The sequence below is a fragment of the Lagenorhynchus albirostris genome, chromosome 16 (assembly GCF_949774975.1).
Source record: "Lagenorhynchus albirostris chromosome 16, mLagAlb1.1, whole genome shotgun sequence".
NCBI lineage: Eukaryota > Metazoa > Chordata > Mammalia > Artiodactyla > Delphinidae > Lagenorhynchus > Lagenorhynchus albirostris.
This window is the reverse complement of record NC_083110.1, coordinates 14,015,596-14,034,315: the sequence shown is the minus strand read 5'-3', so window position 1 is coordinate 14,034,315 and position 18,720 is coordinate 14,015,596. Positions and strand designations below refer to the sequence as shown.

At 38.7% G+C, this 18,720-nt stretch overlaps 1 protein-coding gene across 8 annotated transcripts in view; it reads right to left on the bottom strand.

Moving 5' to 3' along the window:
• Positions 1-18,423, bottom strand: part of CDK1 (cyclin dependent kinase 1) — a 221,929-nt gene extending 203,506 nt beyond the window's left edge. For 5 of the 8 annotated variants that reach the window (XM_060127188.1, XM_060127190.1, XM_060127189.1 and 2 more), the window contains exons 1-7: positions 18,239-18,344; positions 16,096-16,157; positions 13,603-13,759; positions 12,668-12,791; positions 9,763-9,933; positions 8,422-8,585; positions 8,170-8,311 (exon numbers count right to left, since the gene is read on the bottom strand). In XM_060127188.1, the coding sequence (XP_059983171.1) occupies positions 8,170-8,311; positions 8,422-8,585; positions 9,763-9,933; positions 12,668-12,791; positions 13,603-13,759; positions 16,096-16,132 (795 nt within the window). In that variant the 5' untranslated portion in view covers positions 16,133-16,157; positions 18,239-18,344. The other 3 variants (XM_060127184.1, XM_060127183.1, XM_060127186.1) reach the window with 3 other exon arrangements.
• Between the last annotated feature and the right edge of the window lie 297 nt (positions 18,424-18,720).

The window sequence follows — 18,720 nt, the reverse complement described above, 5'->3', positions numbered from 1 at the left end:
GGCATGACTGCCCATAGAAATAAATGCTGCAGATTTTTACTCCTGACTGGTAAAGAGTAGGTACACGTATGTAAGCATTCCTCAAAAGTTTATAGGTTCTCTGAAAGGTCAATAGGAATACATCTATATCAGTACCATTCTACACAACCAATACTAGAAACAATGAAAACAATGATTATGAGAAATAAAGTGCTTTTAAAGGAAGATATTTATGTAAGGATTTATAACTATGAGGGTGCTTAAAATTCGGGGTTCCTTTAGGATTATTCATCCAAGTGTTATCTTGGTATTGACAGCTGTGGCTCTTGGGGGTTGAAATGACAGAACCCCAACTCAAACAAGATTAAGCAAAAAAGAATAAACAACCCACAACTCCTACCCCTACAAGGGATAGTGGGTAGCTCCAAATGTTAAGGCAGCACCGCCGGAACCAGGGACATCAAACCCCTGAGACTCTTTCTCTATTCACCACTTTCTTGGCTCAGCCAGTTCGGCAGAATGGGGGAGATGCCTCAGGCTTCCAGCCATGTCATCCCAGCTTAGCACTATCAGCAGAAAGACGACTTCATTCTCTCGAGGTTTCTACAGCAAAAAGGACCCTCATGGGCCTTGCTTAGATCGTTTGCCCACCCCTGGACCAATTACTGCTGTTGGGTTATGGTTTACTTGTTTGTTTGTTTATAAAGGTCGGGTCACGGTTTACTGCACTGATCCAATCTGGGTCATCCGTATGAACAAGGAGCCGGAATGAAGCAGCACAAGAGGGCCATGTGCAACGTGATAAAAGGAGACAGTGCTGCCTAAAATGGGATAGCAAATGAACTGGACTGGAAGCGATCTCACCTTGGTCCTTTCAGCCTTGAGGTAGAGGTCTCAGGAGCTTCGGCGCTAATGAGGGGCTTGCAGGCCTGTGAGGGCTGGTTTGTACAACCCTGAGCTGGGTGCTCCTTGGCATCTGGGCTGCGCTGGCTTTAGCATTTGCCTGCCTTCTTCAGGTTCTTTCTTCTTAAGCTTTAGAAACTAAACACATGTTCACTTTATCGGTTTATTGTGGGAAACAACATGATGCCATGGAAAGAGAACAATGTGAAGCCAGAAAGCCCCCAGATCCTCGCTCCAGCGTTTACTAGCATTGAGACCTTTGGCAAATTATTTATGCTCAACGAATCTTAGTTTCACCATCTCTGTAAGGTACAGTTGCCCACTCCCTTACAAGGTTGCTGGGAAAGACAGGGAATGTATGTAAAGCACAGTGGCTGCTCACTATAGATGTTCAGTTGTTATTGAAGGGGAGGTGCCATAACCTTTGAGCAACCTTAAAGGGCTGGGATCGTGTCTAATGCTTGAGGTTCTAGACCAAAGCCTGTGAGGATGAAAGAACAAGACATGGCCCCAGCCCTCACTGGACTTAGAATTTAGTAAGGGAGAAAGTAAAAGTGCCAGAAGAGGTAATATAAGAAAAAAGTGCTGACACTTCAAAGGAGAAAGGAATTACCGTGTGCCAGGAACTTTACCCATATTCCCCATCTAGGGCACCTTGTGTTGCCATTTAACAGATTTAAGCACCAATTACTGTGGCAGAAAAATAGCTCTAACTGCCCAACTTTTGTAATGTATTGAAAAAAGAACATTTAGGGCATTCTGACAAGACATGTACTATATAACACATGCAAGATGCCTGGCAGCCCTATCTACATCCCTCACAACAATCCTACAGTCCTACCTATGAATTTATATAAATAAATCCCATTTATTATCTCCATTGTGCAATTGAGGAAATAGATTCAGAGATGTTGAGTGACTTATCCAAGGCTACAGACAGAATTGGCAGAACTGGGAACCAAGTTCCAATATGGCTCTAAAACTGGAATCTTTACATTACACCGTTCACTTTTCTCAATTCTCAATGACAATGGAAGATTTAGGTTCGAATTCCAGTTCAACCTCGAAATGTATGCCTGGCTCTAGGCCAGTTTCTCCTTCTGCACTTCTGTGTTTCCTCTACAAATAAGCTGACCAAATAGCTAGGTTTCTGTTCAGTTCTCTAGAGTTCTGAGAACCATCCAGGCAGTGATTCTCAAAGTGTGGTCCCTGGGCCACCAGCAACATCACCTGGGAACTTGTTAAGAAAGTATATTCGTGGCTACGCAGGATGTACTGAATCACATGCTGGGGACGGTCCAGGAATCTCTTAACAAGCTCACCAGGAGACCCTAATTCAGCATTCTCAGGAATGCTGGTATTGTGATACCTTTTTTCCTCCTCAACAAGTCTATGACTCTCAATGCATCTCTTCTGAAGCTTTTAAGGCATCTTAGAAACTTGATATTTACATGACAGCATGGGACTAAAAACGTCTAGTCTTGCTTCCAAATACTTCATTAAACTTCATTCCTTTCTCCAAAGGGTCTAAAGTTACAATCCTTGTCAGTACCATTAATATCCCACCTGAGCCTTCTACTAGATGCTATTTTTAGGTCGGAAGTACCTCCCTCTTCAGGGACTTTCACCCTTGATCCCTCCATCCCTCGCTTTCCCTTTAATCATTCAATACTCTATCCATCTTGTCCCAGACTTATTTAAACAATGCCCACTACTCTCTTAACTCCATAGCCCACAAACATCTCTAATTGTCTCTACTCTGTCCGCAAAATGTAAAATGATCCGAGGGTCCCATGGAACCTCACCGACTTCAGTTTGAATATGGCAACATTTAAAAGGCGTGGAACTGAAGTTGACCTATTATGAACTACAGTTTGCTAAAGGCACTAAAGTGGAAGTGTATTCCACCTAGTAGAACTTTCAAGTCTCCTTAAGTACTTTAAAAATTACTTTTTACTAATTAAAAATTATTTTAGTATGTTAATCCAAGTCCCCAAAAGACCTTTTATTAACTCTAAAACACTATCATTTTTTTTCAAACATTTAATTCACATACGCCATGTCCACACATAAATTAGTAAGATTTTACTACAAATTACGTATTAACTTCTTTGCACCATTACTGCCTATATATTTTAACTTTAACAGCAACAACAAAAAAAACCCTTCTCTAAAGCATACGGACAATGAGAGGTAGAGCAATTGTCATAGTATATGGAAGTCTTCTATCGGTGATGAAATATACAAGCCCCTCCCCTCACTAAAGAGTACAGCCTGAAACAGAAATAGAACAAGTTAAAGATAATGCAAGGTGACATGAAGTTTTGAGACAACTAAAACTAAATGTCGGTCCAAAGTTGTTAAACTCACCACCAACTGGTGATAACTGGCTACGTCAGAATCACCCTGGGGAAATTTTGAAAAGAGACAAATTTTCAATTTCAGAATTGTTCAGGGTGGGACCAGCATTAGTCTCAGGTGTTTCTAGCACACAACAAATATAAGAACTATTGGCTCAGAGAAAAGATCCACTTTAAAATTAATCAGAAGCACCATGGCACAAGCCAATGTAAAAATATGCACGAGATGAGGACCCAATTCAGTAGCTCTTCACCCAGTCACTGAAGCTGACATAAACACTTCACATGGGACTACACAGATAGCTGGAGCAGGACGGAAGGGTGGTCACTCATTACAGCAACTGTTGGCAGTGTTCTACCGTCTCATTTCCCTGGTCCACTAAGTAGGTTCTCAATTGATGAATTACTGACTTTTCAAACAATTAGACTGCATGGAACAATAGTAGTGAGGATGCATGCTGCTTCTACCAAGTCCACAAGGCCCCAAACATTGGTGACACCAGTGCATCTATATATTATTGAAACAAAAATACCATGAAATAATTATATAAGATACACCGGTAGTTTCGGGGTAGGAGGAGGGTATCATTGATTAATGCTGACCCTGAACCGCTAAAGGGCTGCAATGCACAATTTGAAAAGTAGACTCACTTCAATACTTCACTTCATAGGTAAGAAAACACAATTCTGCAGATACACCATGTCACCATCTCAATTCAATCTTTGGTGTGACCTCTCACTTAACAAATTCCCGCCATGAAATCTCTCCACAGTATGACCTCAAATGACTTCCAAGCTCTGCATTCCCTTACTGCAGGCGGGCTTCCACCAAAGCACCTAGGACAAGGCCACCAAAACTCCCAACTTATAAGCCCTGTTGCCAAAGAAAGTGACCCATCCTTTCTCCTCAAGTGCAAAAATTCTAAGACAACAAGATTAGGTAGATCACCCATTACATGTTCAATCAACTAACTGGATCAGTCACACAAGAATGCCCATTCTAGCCATAGGTAACCAGGAGGAAAAATAGAGTCTATGGGCAGACAATGGATAGATGTACACTAAAAATGATAAAACTATTTTCAGAGACATTTCTCTAGGCTATAACAAATAAATTAGCCTGCTTACAGGTAAAAATCACAACGAGCAGCATTATTAATTAAACAATTCCCAAAGCTAGTGATTTTAGCTAAATAATTTTACATTAGAACCTTCTAAGAAGGCTGCTAATAAACTAGAAGAAGGCTGCTAATAAACTAAACTATGTCAAAATTTACAAACCGAGTTTTAAAGTCAGGCTTGAAAGCCAAGATAAGCCACTACTCCTTTGTATAGTTATTACCTCTGACCAAGGCACAAAAATTCACTCAGACAAATAACTTTCATAACCTACCTAAAAATAGGATAGCCCATAAATTTTCTAAACTGTTCTTCCCTGCTGTGGACAGCTCTTAATCTCTGACTGTAAAACTTAGCAAACTTTGGCATACGCTAATGTTAGTTTTATAAGTTACTAAAAACCTCTCTAAATTAAGCATCAGTTCTCAAATCTGGATAGTTTTCTCATCTGAATGCCTAAACATTTAGGTCACGAATTGAAATACCAGTAGAAAAATATTCATCTTTGGGCAGGTTGTAGAGTTACCACATGGCAAGAAACTGACAAGAAAATTTAAACATTCAGAGCATAAAAATACTTCAAAGCATTATGAATTTTCAACTTAGCACACTTTCGTAAAGTTTAGTATTTCCAACTACAGGAAAAGCAGACTGCTATAGGATTTTAGATGATTTAAGCTAACTCAAATTTTTCCCAATTCCTGACATCAGTACTAGATTTATATAGTTTTATTATAGTAACAAATAGTTGTTACGGTGGGATCTACAAACATATACAGAATTATTATATTTAAATTCATATAGAACAGTATTTACATTTTTAAGTTACACTTTTGAAATCAGAAGATGAGGCACAGCTTAAATTTTACAACAAAGAAAAGAAAAATACACAACACAAAAACAGTTAACAGTAAAAATACAGCTATCTGTTCTCGACACAACACATGGAAACTCTGTCAGAAAGCTACATCTTCTTAATCTGATTGTCCAAATCATTAAAGTATGGATGATTCAGTGCCATTTTGCCAGAAATTCGTTTGGCAGGATCATAGACTAACATTTTCTGTGGGAGGAAAAAGATTTTTTAAAAGGTTAAGAAATAAACCATTTAAAAAAATCTCCAAAAAGCCTTACTTTTCTACCAGTAAGCCCTAAGCTAATAATTTTAATGAAAAACTACTAAATGAACATTTCTGTTAGTTTAATACCAAAGCACATAAATGTCTTACTTCACCCCCTAGCTCTAAATAATCTATTCCTTAAATCATAGATATCTTGATAACCTCTTTTTGCTATAAATTATGGTTTAAGACACAAGCATTCAGATAGTTTTAAAACCAAGGCATAAATTGAAGAAAGATTATCTAGTTAATTATATTTACTTTGAGAATTAAATGGCCCTCTGAGTTATTTACAGCATTGCTGAAGTGGTGGCAATTAACTATAGAGGTTTCTAATGTAGCTTCCAGCAAGTTCCAAATAAAAACAAAACCAATGTGTTATAAACATAGTTTAAATGAGTCACTAAATGAATTATGGTCAGACAACCTAGTATTAAAGTTTATTTACACATTAACAGAAAAGGCTGAATAAAGTTAAAATTTATCTTAAAGAAATATTATTAATCTTAAAGAAAACTAAATCAATAAGCAGACCCAGAGATACTTTTACTATCTAGTTACCATTTGAGCTCTTATTATATAGCTAGCACTCTATTAAGTGCTTTGTACGTTTCATGTTACTTAATCCTCACAAAAAAAGGTAGGAATTAGTCCCACTTTACAAATAAGAACTTTGAGGCTCAAAGAGGTTAAGGAACCTGCCCAAGTTCATAGAGTTTAAGAGTGATAAAGCTGAAATTTGAAACCAAGACTGACTTAGGATTTACAGCAGTGATTGTCAACTGGGTGAGACTTTGCCCCTTGGGGGACATTCGGCAATGTGTGGAGACATCTGGGGTTGTCACAACTGGGAGGAATGTGTTAATGGCATCTATAGGACAGAGGAATGGGATGCTGTTAAATATCTTACAATGCACAGGACAGCCTCCAGCAGCAAAGAATGAGCCAGTCCAAGATGTCAATACTGGCTAGACTAAGGAACCATGATTGACAGTATGATTTTCATTTCATTAACTAAAGTGAAATTCTTCATGTTCAAGAATCACGGAAGTTAAAAAGACAGACTGGGCCAGGAATATAGAAGGCCTTTTACATCATATCATCAATATTAATGTACAAAATATCTGAGTGGCAGTAAAGGATCTTGGACTGCACTTGTAAGCATTTGGGAACTCTAAGCTGAATTTGGTGGCATGATTTATAAATTGTGAAGGTGCTCAAAGATCAGTTAGAACATGTGTATGATGATATAGCAGTAGATTTTTTCCTTTGTTTAGTAACCTGTCAAAATCTTTTTTTTTTTTTTTTTGCAATCACATTAACTGAGATTCATAAAAACTAGTCCCTTCTAAAATCCCAGTATTGGACTTCGCTGGTGGCACAGTGGCTAAGAATCCGCCTGCCAATGCAGGGGACACAGGTTCGATCCCTGGTCCGGGACGATCCCACATGCCACAGAGCAACTAAGACCGTGCCCCACAACTACTGAGCCTGTGCTCTAGAGCCCGCGAGCCACAACTACTGAGCCTACACGCCACAGCTACTGAAGCCCGTGCGCCTAGAGCCCGTGCTCTGCAACAAGAAGCCGCTGCAATGAGAAGCCCGCGCACCGCAATGAAAAGTAACTCCCGCTCACCGCAACTAGAGAAAGCCCGCATGCAGCAACAAAGACCCAATGCAGCCAAATAATAAATAAAAATAAATATAAAAATAAGTTTAAAAAGAAAAGAAAATCTCAGTATTTAAATACTGTTCTAAAACAAATTTCCTGAGGCAGGTCTAGGACAATTTTTATCCTAACAAATTTGTTTTTTATCTTGTTTTTAAAGAACACAACTGTTTAGTTGGGAACAGCAACGTAACAGAGGGGAAAGGTTTTAAGAACTACATTTGTCCTTCTGCTAACCTGTCTGATGGGGAAACAAGGCAAAGTGAGAAATGGGAATTCATGCAGTAAAGACTTTAAAAACTAAAACGACTGTGTCTAAACTAAAAAGCAGTAAATACTGAGACAAAAAACCTGGCGAGGAAGGCCACTCCAAGTCCACAACTTAAAGGTTTATTAACCTCATCCTCTCCTTCAGAGTATCTACAGCTACCTATCAGATTAAAAACAAGTGAACAAGGGCTTCCCTGGTGGTGCAGTGGTTAAGAATCCGCCTGCCAATTTAGGGGACACGGGTTCAAGCCCTGGTCCAGGAAGATCCCACACGCTGTGGAGCAACTAAGCCCGTGTGCCACCACTACTGAGCCTGCACTCTAGAGTTCGTGAGCCACAACTACTGAAACCCGTGCACCTAGAGCCCAAGTTCTACAACAAGAGAATCCACCACAATGAGAAGCCCGCGCACTGCAACAAAGAAAGTAGCCCCCACTCGCCGCAACTAAAGAAAGCCCGCGTGCAGCAACGAAGACCCAACGCAGCCAAATAAATAAATAAATAAATAAATCTATATATGGAAAAAAGTGAACAAATACCACATCCTCCTCTCAAAACCACTAGTGGTTTTTGTATCTAAAATGGAGCTAATAATGTGCTCACTTCGGCAATAAACATAACAGACATAATAGTTATGTGCCTGGCTCAGTATATGGTGGTTTTCTTCCTATTTCCTACGTGAAAGAAAGAATTAAGTACATTCAGAATCATGCACAGTGTTGAAGTCAATATAAAGGGCATTCCTTACCGAGAGCAGATCCAAGCCATTCTCATCCAAGTTTTTGACATGGGATGCTAAGCTTCCTGGTTTCCATTTGGGAAATGTATTCTTATAGTCCTGTAAAGATTCCACTTCTGGCCACACTTCATTATTTGGAGTACCCAAAGCTCTAAAAAGCCACAGCAAAACAAAAACTTATGGTTAAAGTATAAACATAACTCTTGTTATATACATGTTAATATAAAAGTTCTTAGTAGCTCAAGTATAAAACAAAAATACCTGAAAATTCTGAAGAGTTGATCGATTTCTGAATCCCCATGGAAAAGTGGTTTCTTAGTTGCTAATTCAGCAAATATGGTACCTATACTCCAAATGTCAACTGGAGTTGAGTAGCGAGCTGACCCCAGCAATACTTCTGGAGATCTATACCAGAGTGTTACTACCTATTACAAAGAAAATATCTTACTTGGAATAAATGTGGCACGTTAAATTACCTAAATGTAAACATTTCTATTTCATTAGGACTGTCCTCTAGAATGCTGCTTGATTGCCTCTGATAATAGTGTTTAAAAGTCAATTAACTATACACAATACTAAATGTTAGATAAATAATGAAGTATTTCTAAGTTATATTCATTAGGGGGAAAAAGAAAAAAGCATACCAAGTCTTTTCAAATCATTAAAATGCGAGGAACAAAATAGTCTAGATAGCCTTCACTTACAAAAAAAAAAAGCCCAATGATAATGGATTTGGGGTTGACACTGTACAAGTGCATGTAGCGATTACATGCTAAAATCAAAACGAAGTCAAACAACAGTTTATTAGTAGTCTAGCACCAATCTACTATTTTAGCATATCTAATTTATCACATTGGAGGTCAGTGGCATATGTTTACGCCAGTGGAAACCAAATAATCTTTATTTATAGAGCCATGGGAAAAATGATAAAAAGGAATAATTAAAAGAAGCCAAGACATCTGACCAGATCAGCAGTGTCATTAAGTTTTGATCTGGAGGAAGTCTTTGGGCAGAAGGGTAGACAACTCCACAGAAGACAAGGTTTCCCAATAATCCTTAACTATGTGAGTCAACATTCCCTTTCCCTCCAGAAACAGCAAACAAAATGCCAAGTCATCAATATAACACAGACAAAACTTGGTTATATTTAGAAGCTTCTAAATACATCTGAAACAGTAGCACTTAAGCAACAAAACCTGTCTTTTAACCAACCTTATTGTTTCAAGAGAGGATCCAATCAACAGACAGAAATCTCATGGTAATTTGAATGGGGAAAGTCTACTGTAAAAGATTAGTAACTATAACAGAGGATTGGAAGATTTAGATTGACTAGTAAGAATAACGACTCCTTCCTGTAATGCCTCTCCAGCACCCTCTACTGTCAAAGCGTAACATCACAGCAACTGGCAGAAGAAAAATACTCAAAAGGTTCCAGATACATTTTCACATAGCAGGCAATGAAGGATGACTTTGGAGCAGAGAGGCAATAAACTGATACTGGCACAGAGTGGAAATCTTTCTGACTGAGTATTTCTTTCTTGACTTAAAGAATATAGAAAACAATCCAGCAATCACACTTAACAAAAGCACCAAAAAACATACCTCATGTGTATATACTCTAATAGGTATTCCAAAAGCTCTGGCAAGGCCAAAATCTGCCAGTTTAATTGTTCCTTTATCATCAATCAATAGATTTTGAGGTTTTAAGTCTCTGTGTAGAACTCTTCTAGAGTGACAAAACACAATCCCTTGTAGGATTTGGTACAAATAACTCTGGAAGAAGGAACCATAAGTTAGAAACTTAACCATACCATTTAACAATTTTCTAAATAATCTTGGTGGCTTTCTTTCAAAGACATGAGAAACTATAATGCGGAGAAATAAACAATTTACAAAAAAAGTTCTCAGGGGCTTCCCTGGTGGCGCAGTGGTTGAGAGTCTGCCTGCTAATGCAGGGGACACGGGTTCGAGCCCTGGTCTGGGAGGATCCCACATGCCGTGGAGCGACTAGGCCCGTGAGCCACAACTACTGAGCCTGCGCGTCTGGAGCCTGTGCTCCACAACAAGAGAGGCTGCGATAGTGAGAGGCCTGTGCACTGCGATGAAGAGTAGCCCCCGCTTGCCACAACTAGAGAAAGCCCTCACACAGAAACGAAGACCCAACATAGCAAAAATAAGTAAATAAAAATTAAAAAAAAAAAAAGTTCTCAGGCAATTTGAGACTAACAGGAAGTATTTGGGGGTGGGAAGCCCATTTATATAAGGTATTCATGTTTGTATACCTATGACAAAGATATTCACCTTATGGCACATGTTTATGAACTCACTTATTCTTCTTTTACTTATTTTGGCCCCTAATTCTTAAGTTAGTTTTCTATATAGAAATTTTCTTAAACTTTTGTTTTATATAATTATAGCAACTCTATTTCTACCTTGAATAAGGTTAGTCTTTTCCATTTCAGCCTTTTATCTTTACATATTCATTTCCTCTTTGGAGACATTGGTCACAGACTCCAAAAGAAACAACAGAGAGAATATTATGACTGTGTATTTAAAGAGATACAATTATCACAAAATCCTGTTTGGTAAGTTCAGAGAAGTGTTTTATAAGATACTTGTTGCCAAGACAATGTAATTGACATTTGAAGCAACATGGATATTACAGAAATAGAAAATATACATAGTTATAGTATTGACTTATAAAGTTCAAAATTATAAAATACATAAAATCAATCAGTTGGAACAACTGGCTAGCCATTTGGAAAAAAATTAAGAACCCTCGTTCTTACACCAAAATAAACCTTTGATCCATCTAGAATTTAAGACAAAAGTAGGGGGTGGGGGTAATCTACTAGAACTACTAGAAAAACATTGTCATGTATTGTTCTAATACATGTGATCTTTGAGTGAGGAAGACTTAAATAAGACATAAAAAATCTCAAAGTCCAAAACTCATGTATAAGATTGTTAAATTATAAAAATTACTAACGGTGTACTCCATTATCAAAAGACAAAAAAAAGGAATAAAAGAACTATTATCAACATGTTACTGATAAGAGGCTCTTAGAAACCAGTGGAAAAAATATCCTAACAGGATCATCAGTGAAGAATATGTATAGGCTGTTTATAAAATGGCTAAGAAATGAAAAAATGTTAAATGACACGCAAAATGATATTAGTCTTTTTCACATAATAGATTATTAACAAAAAGATTGATAAAAACAAGTTTCAACAGTGAGGTATTAAAAGAAAATACACACCATGATGTTTAAGAGTAAATTGCTCTAATTTTTTAGAGGGCAAATGGCACTCTCTATCAAGATTTTAAGTGTAAATAAACATCTTCAACCCATTGATTCCACCTGTGAGAATCCATCCTATGAAGATGTCTATGAAGATATAAAGATATGCACTGCAGCACTGACCATAAGGGCATGAATCACCAATCTGGAAAACAATTTCAATGTCCACCAGTGTGGAACTGGTTTACATAACTGTATCAAAAATTAGGAAGACTCTTGAACAAAATGGAATTGAAGAAAAAATCATAGTGGGGATTTCCCTACGAGGTGATATTACAAGGAATACTCATTACAGTTACGTTAAGATATAGATGGATGTCAAAAATAAATAATGTTTCTGAGTAAAAAAAATAAAAATTAGAAAGACAGGTAGACCTATGGTCGAATAATGTTTTACACAGAAAAGGGAAAGTAATGCATATATATATATAAATATATATAATCCCATTTTTATAAAAACAGTATATGTATATACACATACAAAGTTGACATATAAGTATCTCTAAGATTACTAATAAAACTGGCTACACAGGGAGATCAGCTCCATGCTTTGTGACCAGCTAGAGGGGTAGGATAGGAGGGAGACGCAAGAGGGAGGGGATATGGGGATATATGTATACGTATAGCTGATTCACTTTGTTATACAGCAGAAACTAACACAGCAATGTAAAGCAATTATACTCCAATAAAGATATTTAAAAAAAAAAAAAAAGAAGAATGTCTACCTCTAAGGAGAGGTTTGGTAGAGATGGTGTAAGGATAATTACACATTTAAAATTTAAATGAAATTTAATGTCTAAAATAAATTAACCAAAATATATTTAAAACCAGAATAAAATGAAACTGCCTGCCACCATCACCCTGCCCCAGGCTTTTGCTACTTTGTTTTACATGTACCTGACTGCCAAATAAAGACCAGAATATCCTAGCTTCCAACAATGTAATATGTACTTATTACTTTTGTTATCTCAGGCACTACTTTTCACTTTACAGCTAGAAGCACTATCTAGTAATAAAATGGGTAACCATTAACAACCTAACCCATAGACTAACTGTGTGGGAGAAAACAAAATATTCTTTTCTTCCTTGTTCTACTTTCTAACACTTTTTCCAAGCACATTTTCATGAAACACAGGGACTTCTACAGAGTAAACACTTTACATTCACAGTGGAAAAATACTAATAAAATTAGGCAAGATTCTTACCTTAACAAGTGAAGGATCCATGAACTGACCAGGAGGGATAGAATCCAAGTATTTCTTGAGATCCATGGAAAGGAATTCAAAGATGAGATATAACCTGGAATCCTGCATAAGCACATCTTGAAGACTGAAGAATAAAATAATTATATGAAAATTTAAAACACTAACATTTTTGACCTCTCACAAAATAAAACTATTTCTATACATTTCACAGTTGCTGTTACAAAAAGTAGGGCCATAAGAAATTTTACTATACTGTTTTGGGAAAGAAGAGGCGGTAGCTTCCCTAGTTGTGAAAACCGTAGCACTAACCTTGAATTTGAGAAAGGAACCTCAGGGCAGCAATTGAAAATTAAGTCATATTATATTAGGCGCTAACTGGCAAGCGCCTTCTACTCCAGAAGAACGTTTCTAGGTTGACTGCTTGTTGCTCAGAGCTTGTCTTTCCATTGAGGTAAATAATAGAAACAATAGTATCTGACTTTACTAGTTGCTCACTATCTCTAGCCCCAGAAAAATGCAGTTAAATCCTGATTTGGAAAGATGCCAGTCCAAATACTTGGAAAGAAAAAGTTTTTCTTCATCTGACCTATCTACCTGTTTCAGGTCTCTGATTAAGGAGTCTTTAAGGATCAGAGCTCTCAGAGTGGGAGCAGTGTCAAACCTCTGTGAAAAAGACTTCCTTTTCTCCCTTGACCAGTTTACCCTGATTTTCCAGCCCCCACTACTAATATTCATCACCAAGCTCCTCTAACTCTGTTCCTGCTTTACCAGCCTTTTTTTCTATGCCCAGCATTCTCAATGAACAAAAATAGTAGGGTTCTAGTCAGCTCAGCAAGGTTAGACCAGAAATTAAGCAAATGTAAAAGTTTCCACAATGAAATTCACATTTGAAATAGTATGCAGAAAATGATTCAAATTCAGACATTACACCATACCTGACTATATTTGGATGACGAAGTTCTTTTAATAGAGATATTTCCCGAATTGCAGTACTAGGAACTCCTTCCTCTTCACTTTCTAGTCTGATTTTCTTCATGGCTACCACTTGACCTGTAGTTTTGTGTCTACCCTTATACACAACTCCATAGGTACCTGAAATAGACAAAGTGTCTGCTATGTGACAACCTTCACAAACTAAAAAAGATTTTTAAAATGATTGAATCCCATAAGGTGTCACATGATAGAAATGTCTGCTGTGGCCAGATAGGAAGCATCTTAGTCATAATTATACCCTCATCACTTCCAAAACAACACTGAAGGTAACTAAAACCTATCATGGCTCTAGTTTAGAGAATTCATATAGTCATCACAGGTTTCCCATACATTTAAATTACCAGTAATTTTCCAGCACATTTTAGAGAAAAAGGATCGTTTGCAGATTGGAAGGTATCTCCTGTCAAATATCCTACCTGGCAACAAGGTAGGCATAAAATACAGTGCAAAGATTTGGGCTCAGGAAATATTACTAACAGGAGTCACTGTGACACTTTCAGAAAACTTCATATAGAGTGCTTCGTACGTTTCAAATATACAGTCAACAATCCTCATCTAGAAAAGAATGAGGATAAAATATTTTATTAAATATTTGATCTATTCAAGCTCATATTATCTACTATATAGCAGAAAGCCTCACATCCATTTGGAAGTTGAGAACACTGATTCTGATATATGGGCTTCAGATAATGAGCAACAATGTCAATATTGACATTGACAGGGATCCTGGAGCAGACCCCACTCAGGAAGATCAGTCATTTGCATAATATAGTCAAATAAACCGTTAATGGTAAATTCAGAGCTTTTTTTTTTTTAAGTATGCTTACCTCTCCCTCAAGTGTACAACATTCACCTGGTCCTAAAATTTACTCATAACAACCACTGATAGACTTATAGCAAACACTAGATATGCATTTTAAAATATATATTTATTTATTTGGTTGTGCTGGGTCTTAGTTTTAGCTTGCTGGTTCCTTAGTTGCGGCACGCGGGCTCCGTAGTTGTGGCTTGCAAACTCTCAGTTGAGGCATGCATGTGTGATCTAGTCCCCTGACCAGGGATCGAACCCGGGCCCCCCGCATTGGGAGCGCAGAGTCTTAACCACTGTGCCACCGGTTAGGTTCCTTGATACGTACTGAATTGAGTTTTAGACATCACAAGTGCTCTATGTCTCTCTTCTGACTCTTTTTGAACCATATCACTTCTCAATGAACTACTGGAATAGAGCGCTAGTTAAACAGAGCACAGTGATTCCACTGGTTAATTACCAAAAATTATTTGTGACATACAAGGTATGGGCTCTGAAATGAACTAAGCATTATAAAATTTTTAAATGTTCGATATGGACAAGTTATGGAGACTGAACAGTAAAGAGAAAAACCTTTGATCAACAAATGTTTACAGAGTGCCTACTAAATGCCAACTAAGGTTCCACATCATGGATATAGCTATGTTCTCTACAATCTAAAAAGACATTTCCTTAAGACAGGAAGGAGTTCTAAGACTAATGTAACAACACTCAGATTTTTGTTATTCAGAAGAAACCAAAGAACAACTTTGTAATAATTGAAATAAGAAAAGTCTGGATATATTTAAGAAATGAATTGGGCTGTCAAAAACTCAATGTCAAAGGGGAAAAGTCAGGTGGACAATTTTAAATCAGAAGACATTAAGGAGACATTAACCACCAAATGAAATGCATGACCCTGACTAGAACTTCAAGTATATATGCAGAAGTATTTAGAAGTAAAGCACATAATTCCACTGCCCTAACACCCTTCCCAACACACCTACAAGATATCAATAGTGTTTTCAAAATACAAATATTGCTTTAAGCATTTAGTATTAGAAGGATGTAAGATTACTGGAAGGGGGCTGTTGGGGAGACATGGCAGAATAATTTCAATTCTCTTGAAATGTGAACATTTTTGTGTTTTATTATGTAGAGAACATATGTATTAATGCACTAATATACTGTTAGACGTACCTGAAAGATTGGATTTTAAAAAACTAGTTAATTAATTTTTTTATTTTTGGCTGCATTGGGTCTTCGTTGCTGCGCACAAGCTTTCTCTCTAGTTGGGGCGAGCAGGGGCTGCTCTTCGTTGCAGTGCGCGGGCTTCTCATTGCAGTGGCTTCTCTTGTTGCAGAGCACGGGCTCTAGGCACACGGGCTTCAGTAGTTGTGGCTCGCGGGCTCTAGAGCGCAGGCTCAGTAGTGGCGCATGGGCTTAGTTGCTCCACGGCATGTGGGATCATCCCAGACCAGGGCTCGAACCCATGTCCCCTGCATTGGCAGGTGGATTCTTAACCACTGCGCCACCAGGGAAGTCCCAAAGATTAGATTTTAATGAATATTTACATGTCTTCATGTCAAGGACATTACATCATTAAATCATTTTTAAAAAATCCTTTTATATTATTAAAACCACTCACCTTCTCCAATTTTCTCTATTTTGGTATAGTCTTCCATAGTTAATCAATGGGTATGGTAGATCCTAAAATGAGAGGAAAAGCTGATTTGATTACATGTCACTAACTCAAAGCGTGCTTTTACGTTATTAATGAGATACTATAAGTAAAGCATTTCCCACAGTGCCTAGTGCAGTATTAATTTTCCATGAATATTAGCTATTATATTAGAACAATAGTTAGAAGGGAAAGAACTCAAAGACTCTCCCACCCTTCTTAGTTTCTGAAACATTGGAAATATTTGTATATCCTATACCAGTGTAACATTTAGCCTCTTCCAAATTAACCCTCAAATTCACACATGGACTTACCTATTCTTCCCAAACACATCCCAGATGTTCTCTTTATGTAACACTTCTAAGGGAGCACCAGTGTATGCCAGTTATACCCAAATATTTTAACAAGGTTATTTGACTGAATTTGTACAGCTTTATATTTTTATGAAGATAATTTAAAAAAATTTTTTTTGAAAGACATGAGTAGGGAGCTAAAATGTCACACTGCTCACCCATTAGAGGGTTTAAAGCAGCGAAAAGTATACGTGTTTCAACTTGCTCAAGTGACAGTTTTAATCTTTCTCCTGTTGTCAGCAGTCACATAACACAAACATGACAAAAAGTTTCAAGGTACTTTTTATAAGGTAGGAAAGATCACTAAGCACTCTAAAAGAAAAAGTGCAATTCCACACATAAAATCTAATTATACCCCACAGAAATGTCAAGAACAAAGTAAAAAGCCATATACTTGAATCACAAAGAATGGTAAAAAAAAAAAAAAAAAAAAAAAAGAGCTGAAATGACAACCAGTTACTCAAGACTTCCTGGTAAGTCTTGGCTGGTAAGTTTGCAATGAAACAATAGCTCCAGCAGCCCAAAGCACCATTTTATAATACATCACCGATGAAACCATATATAAAGGTCACTGAGCCTGAGGTTATATTGACCCTTAAGTTATGTTTCTCACATTCTTCTTCAAAATCATTCCAGAAATAAGTAGAGATAAATCTTTTTAAATGAACAAAATTGCACTACCCTGGCCATCTTAAAAATGGTTAATTTTACAAATGACAGTGGACGATTAGGATAATTATCTTTTCTTCAATATCCAGATGTGATATGCCTAAAGCACAATGAAACTGCTGAGCTCACTTTAGACAAATAACTGAAAACCAACCCAATTTCAAAGCTTACTCTTCCACCCTTTCCTGGTTGTAACTATTTTAAATAAAGGATGCGGCCTCAGCATAGCTTTTGAAAGCCCCCTGTACGTGGCAGGATGTAAAATACCAGCGGCTTAATCCACCCAGAGACCTCCAGGTCGTTAGAGGAAGCAAGACGTGCACATTGGTAACTTTAGTATTAAATAAAAATTGATTAAAGGATTTAAAAACACACGTTTCTAACTCTCGGCATTTCTTAGATTTCCATTTTGCCAATTCCATAGAATTTAACCACCACCAAGCATAAAATAAAAACGACGACGACGACAACAAAAAATCCAAGTTCTCTAGTGTTCTATGCCTTGGCTAAGTGTTCTTAAAAGCTCTAGGAGGGCTGGGGTCATGGGCACAGAGGCAAGCCTGAGACGGCGCACAAGCTAGTTCATCCGATCGGTTTTCCGGGACAGCCTGTGATTGGGAACGGGCTTGGGTACCTGACCCAGGGGCGGTCTTGCTTTCCACCCCCGGAGGCGAGGGCAGGACGCACCGCGGACGGGCGGGAGCTGCAGGGCCGAGGGCCGAGCCTGGCACTCCGCAAGCGCTCGGCGTCGTCCAACCAAGGCACGGATTTGGCTTCAATCAGGACCCGGGAGCCTCCTCAGCCACCCGCGTGACCCCAGACTGCAACTCCAAGGCCAGGGCAACCCCAGCCCTACCGGCGTAACCCCGCCGGGGCTGGGCTCCCACAAGCCTCCCGCTAGAGCCGGCCGGCGTCGCTCCCACGCCCAGGCCCCGGACCCCAGGTGAAGGCCCGGCCTGGCCGCACGCAGACCCCAGCCGCCAAATCATCACCCGGTTCCGTAATACACCCCCTCCGAGGCCCGCGAGTCAACGCCGGCCTGCCGAGTCGACGCCCCATAGGCATGACCCTGACCCCGGCAACTCTACCCGGCTTATTATCCCCCGGCGAAAGCGGCGGCGGCTATCACGTCAGCGGCGCTCTCCCCTAACTTCGAAGCGCCAGCTTTGAAGAGAAGTGCGAGCAGTTTCAAACTCACCGCGCTAAAGGGTCCTGGATCCACCAATCAGGTATCCCGTAGACTTTCAAAGAAGCCAATCAGTGCCCAGCTTCCCTTAGGCTGGGCTTTCCGGGTGGCTAGAGCGCGAAAGGCGGAGGAAACGGCGGCTGGAGAAAAAGCAGGAGGGCGGGCGCCCACTGAGTCTGAGCGCAAGCGCCGTCTCTCATTCCAAGAAAGTGTCGTCTTACTGTTTCTAGTCATCAGAAACCTGCTGTTCGCTGTGGGTTGGTTTTTCCCCCCCCCAATATTGGCACAATTAAAATTTATTGTAATCAAATAGCTCATCACAAAAGCGATACTACACGCAATCCAAATCCCATTACTTTCACTTCTAATACTTAAAGCTAGTGT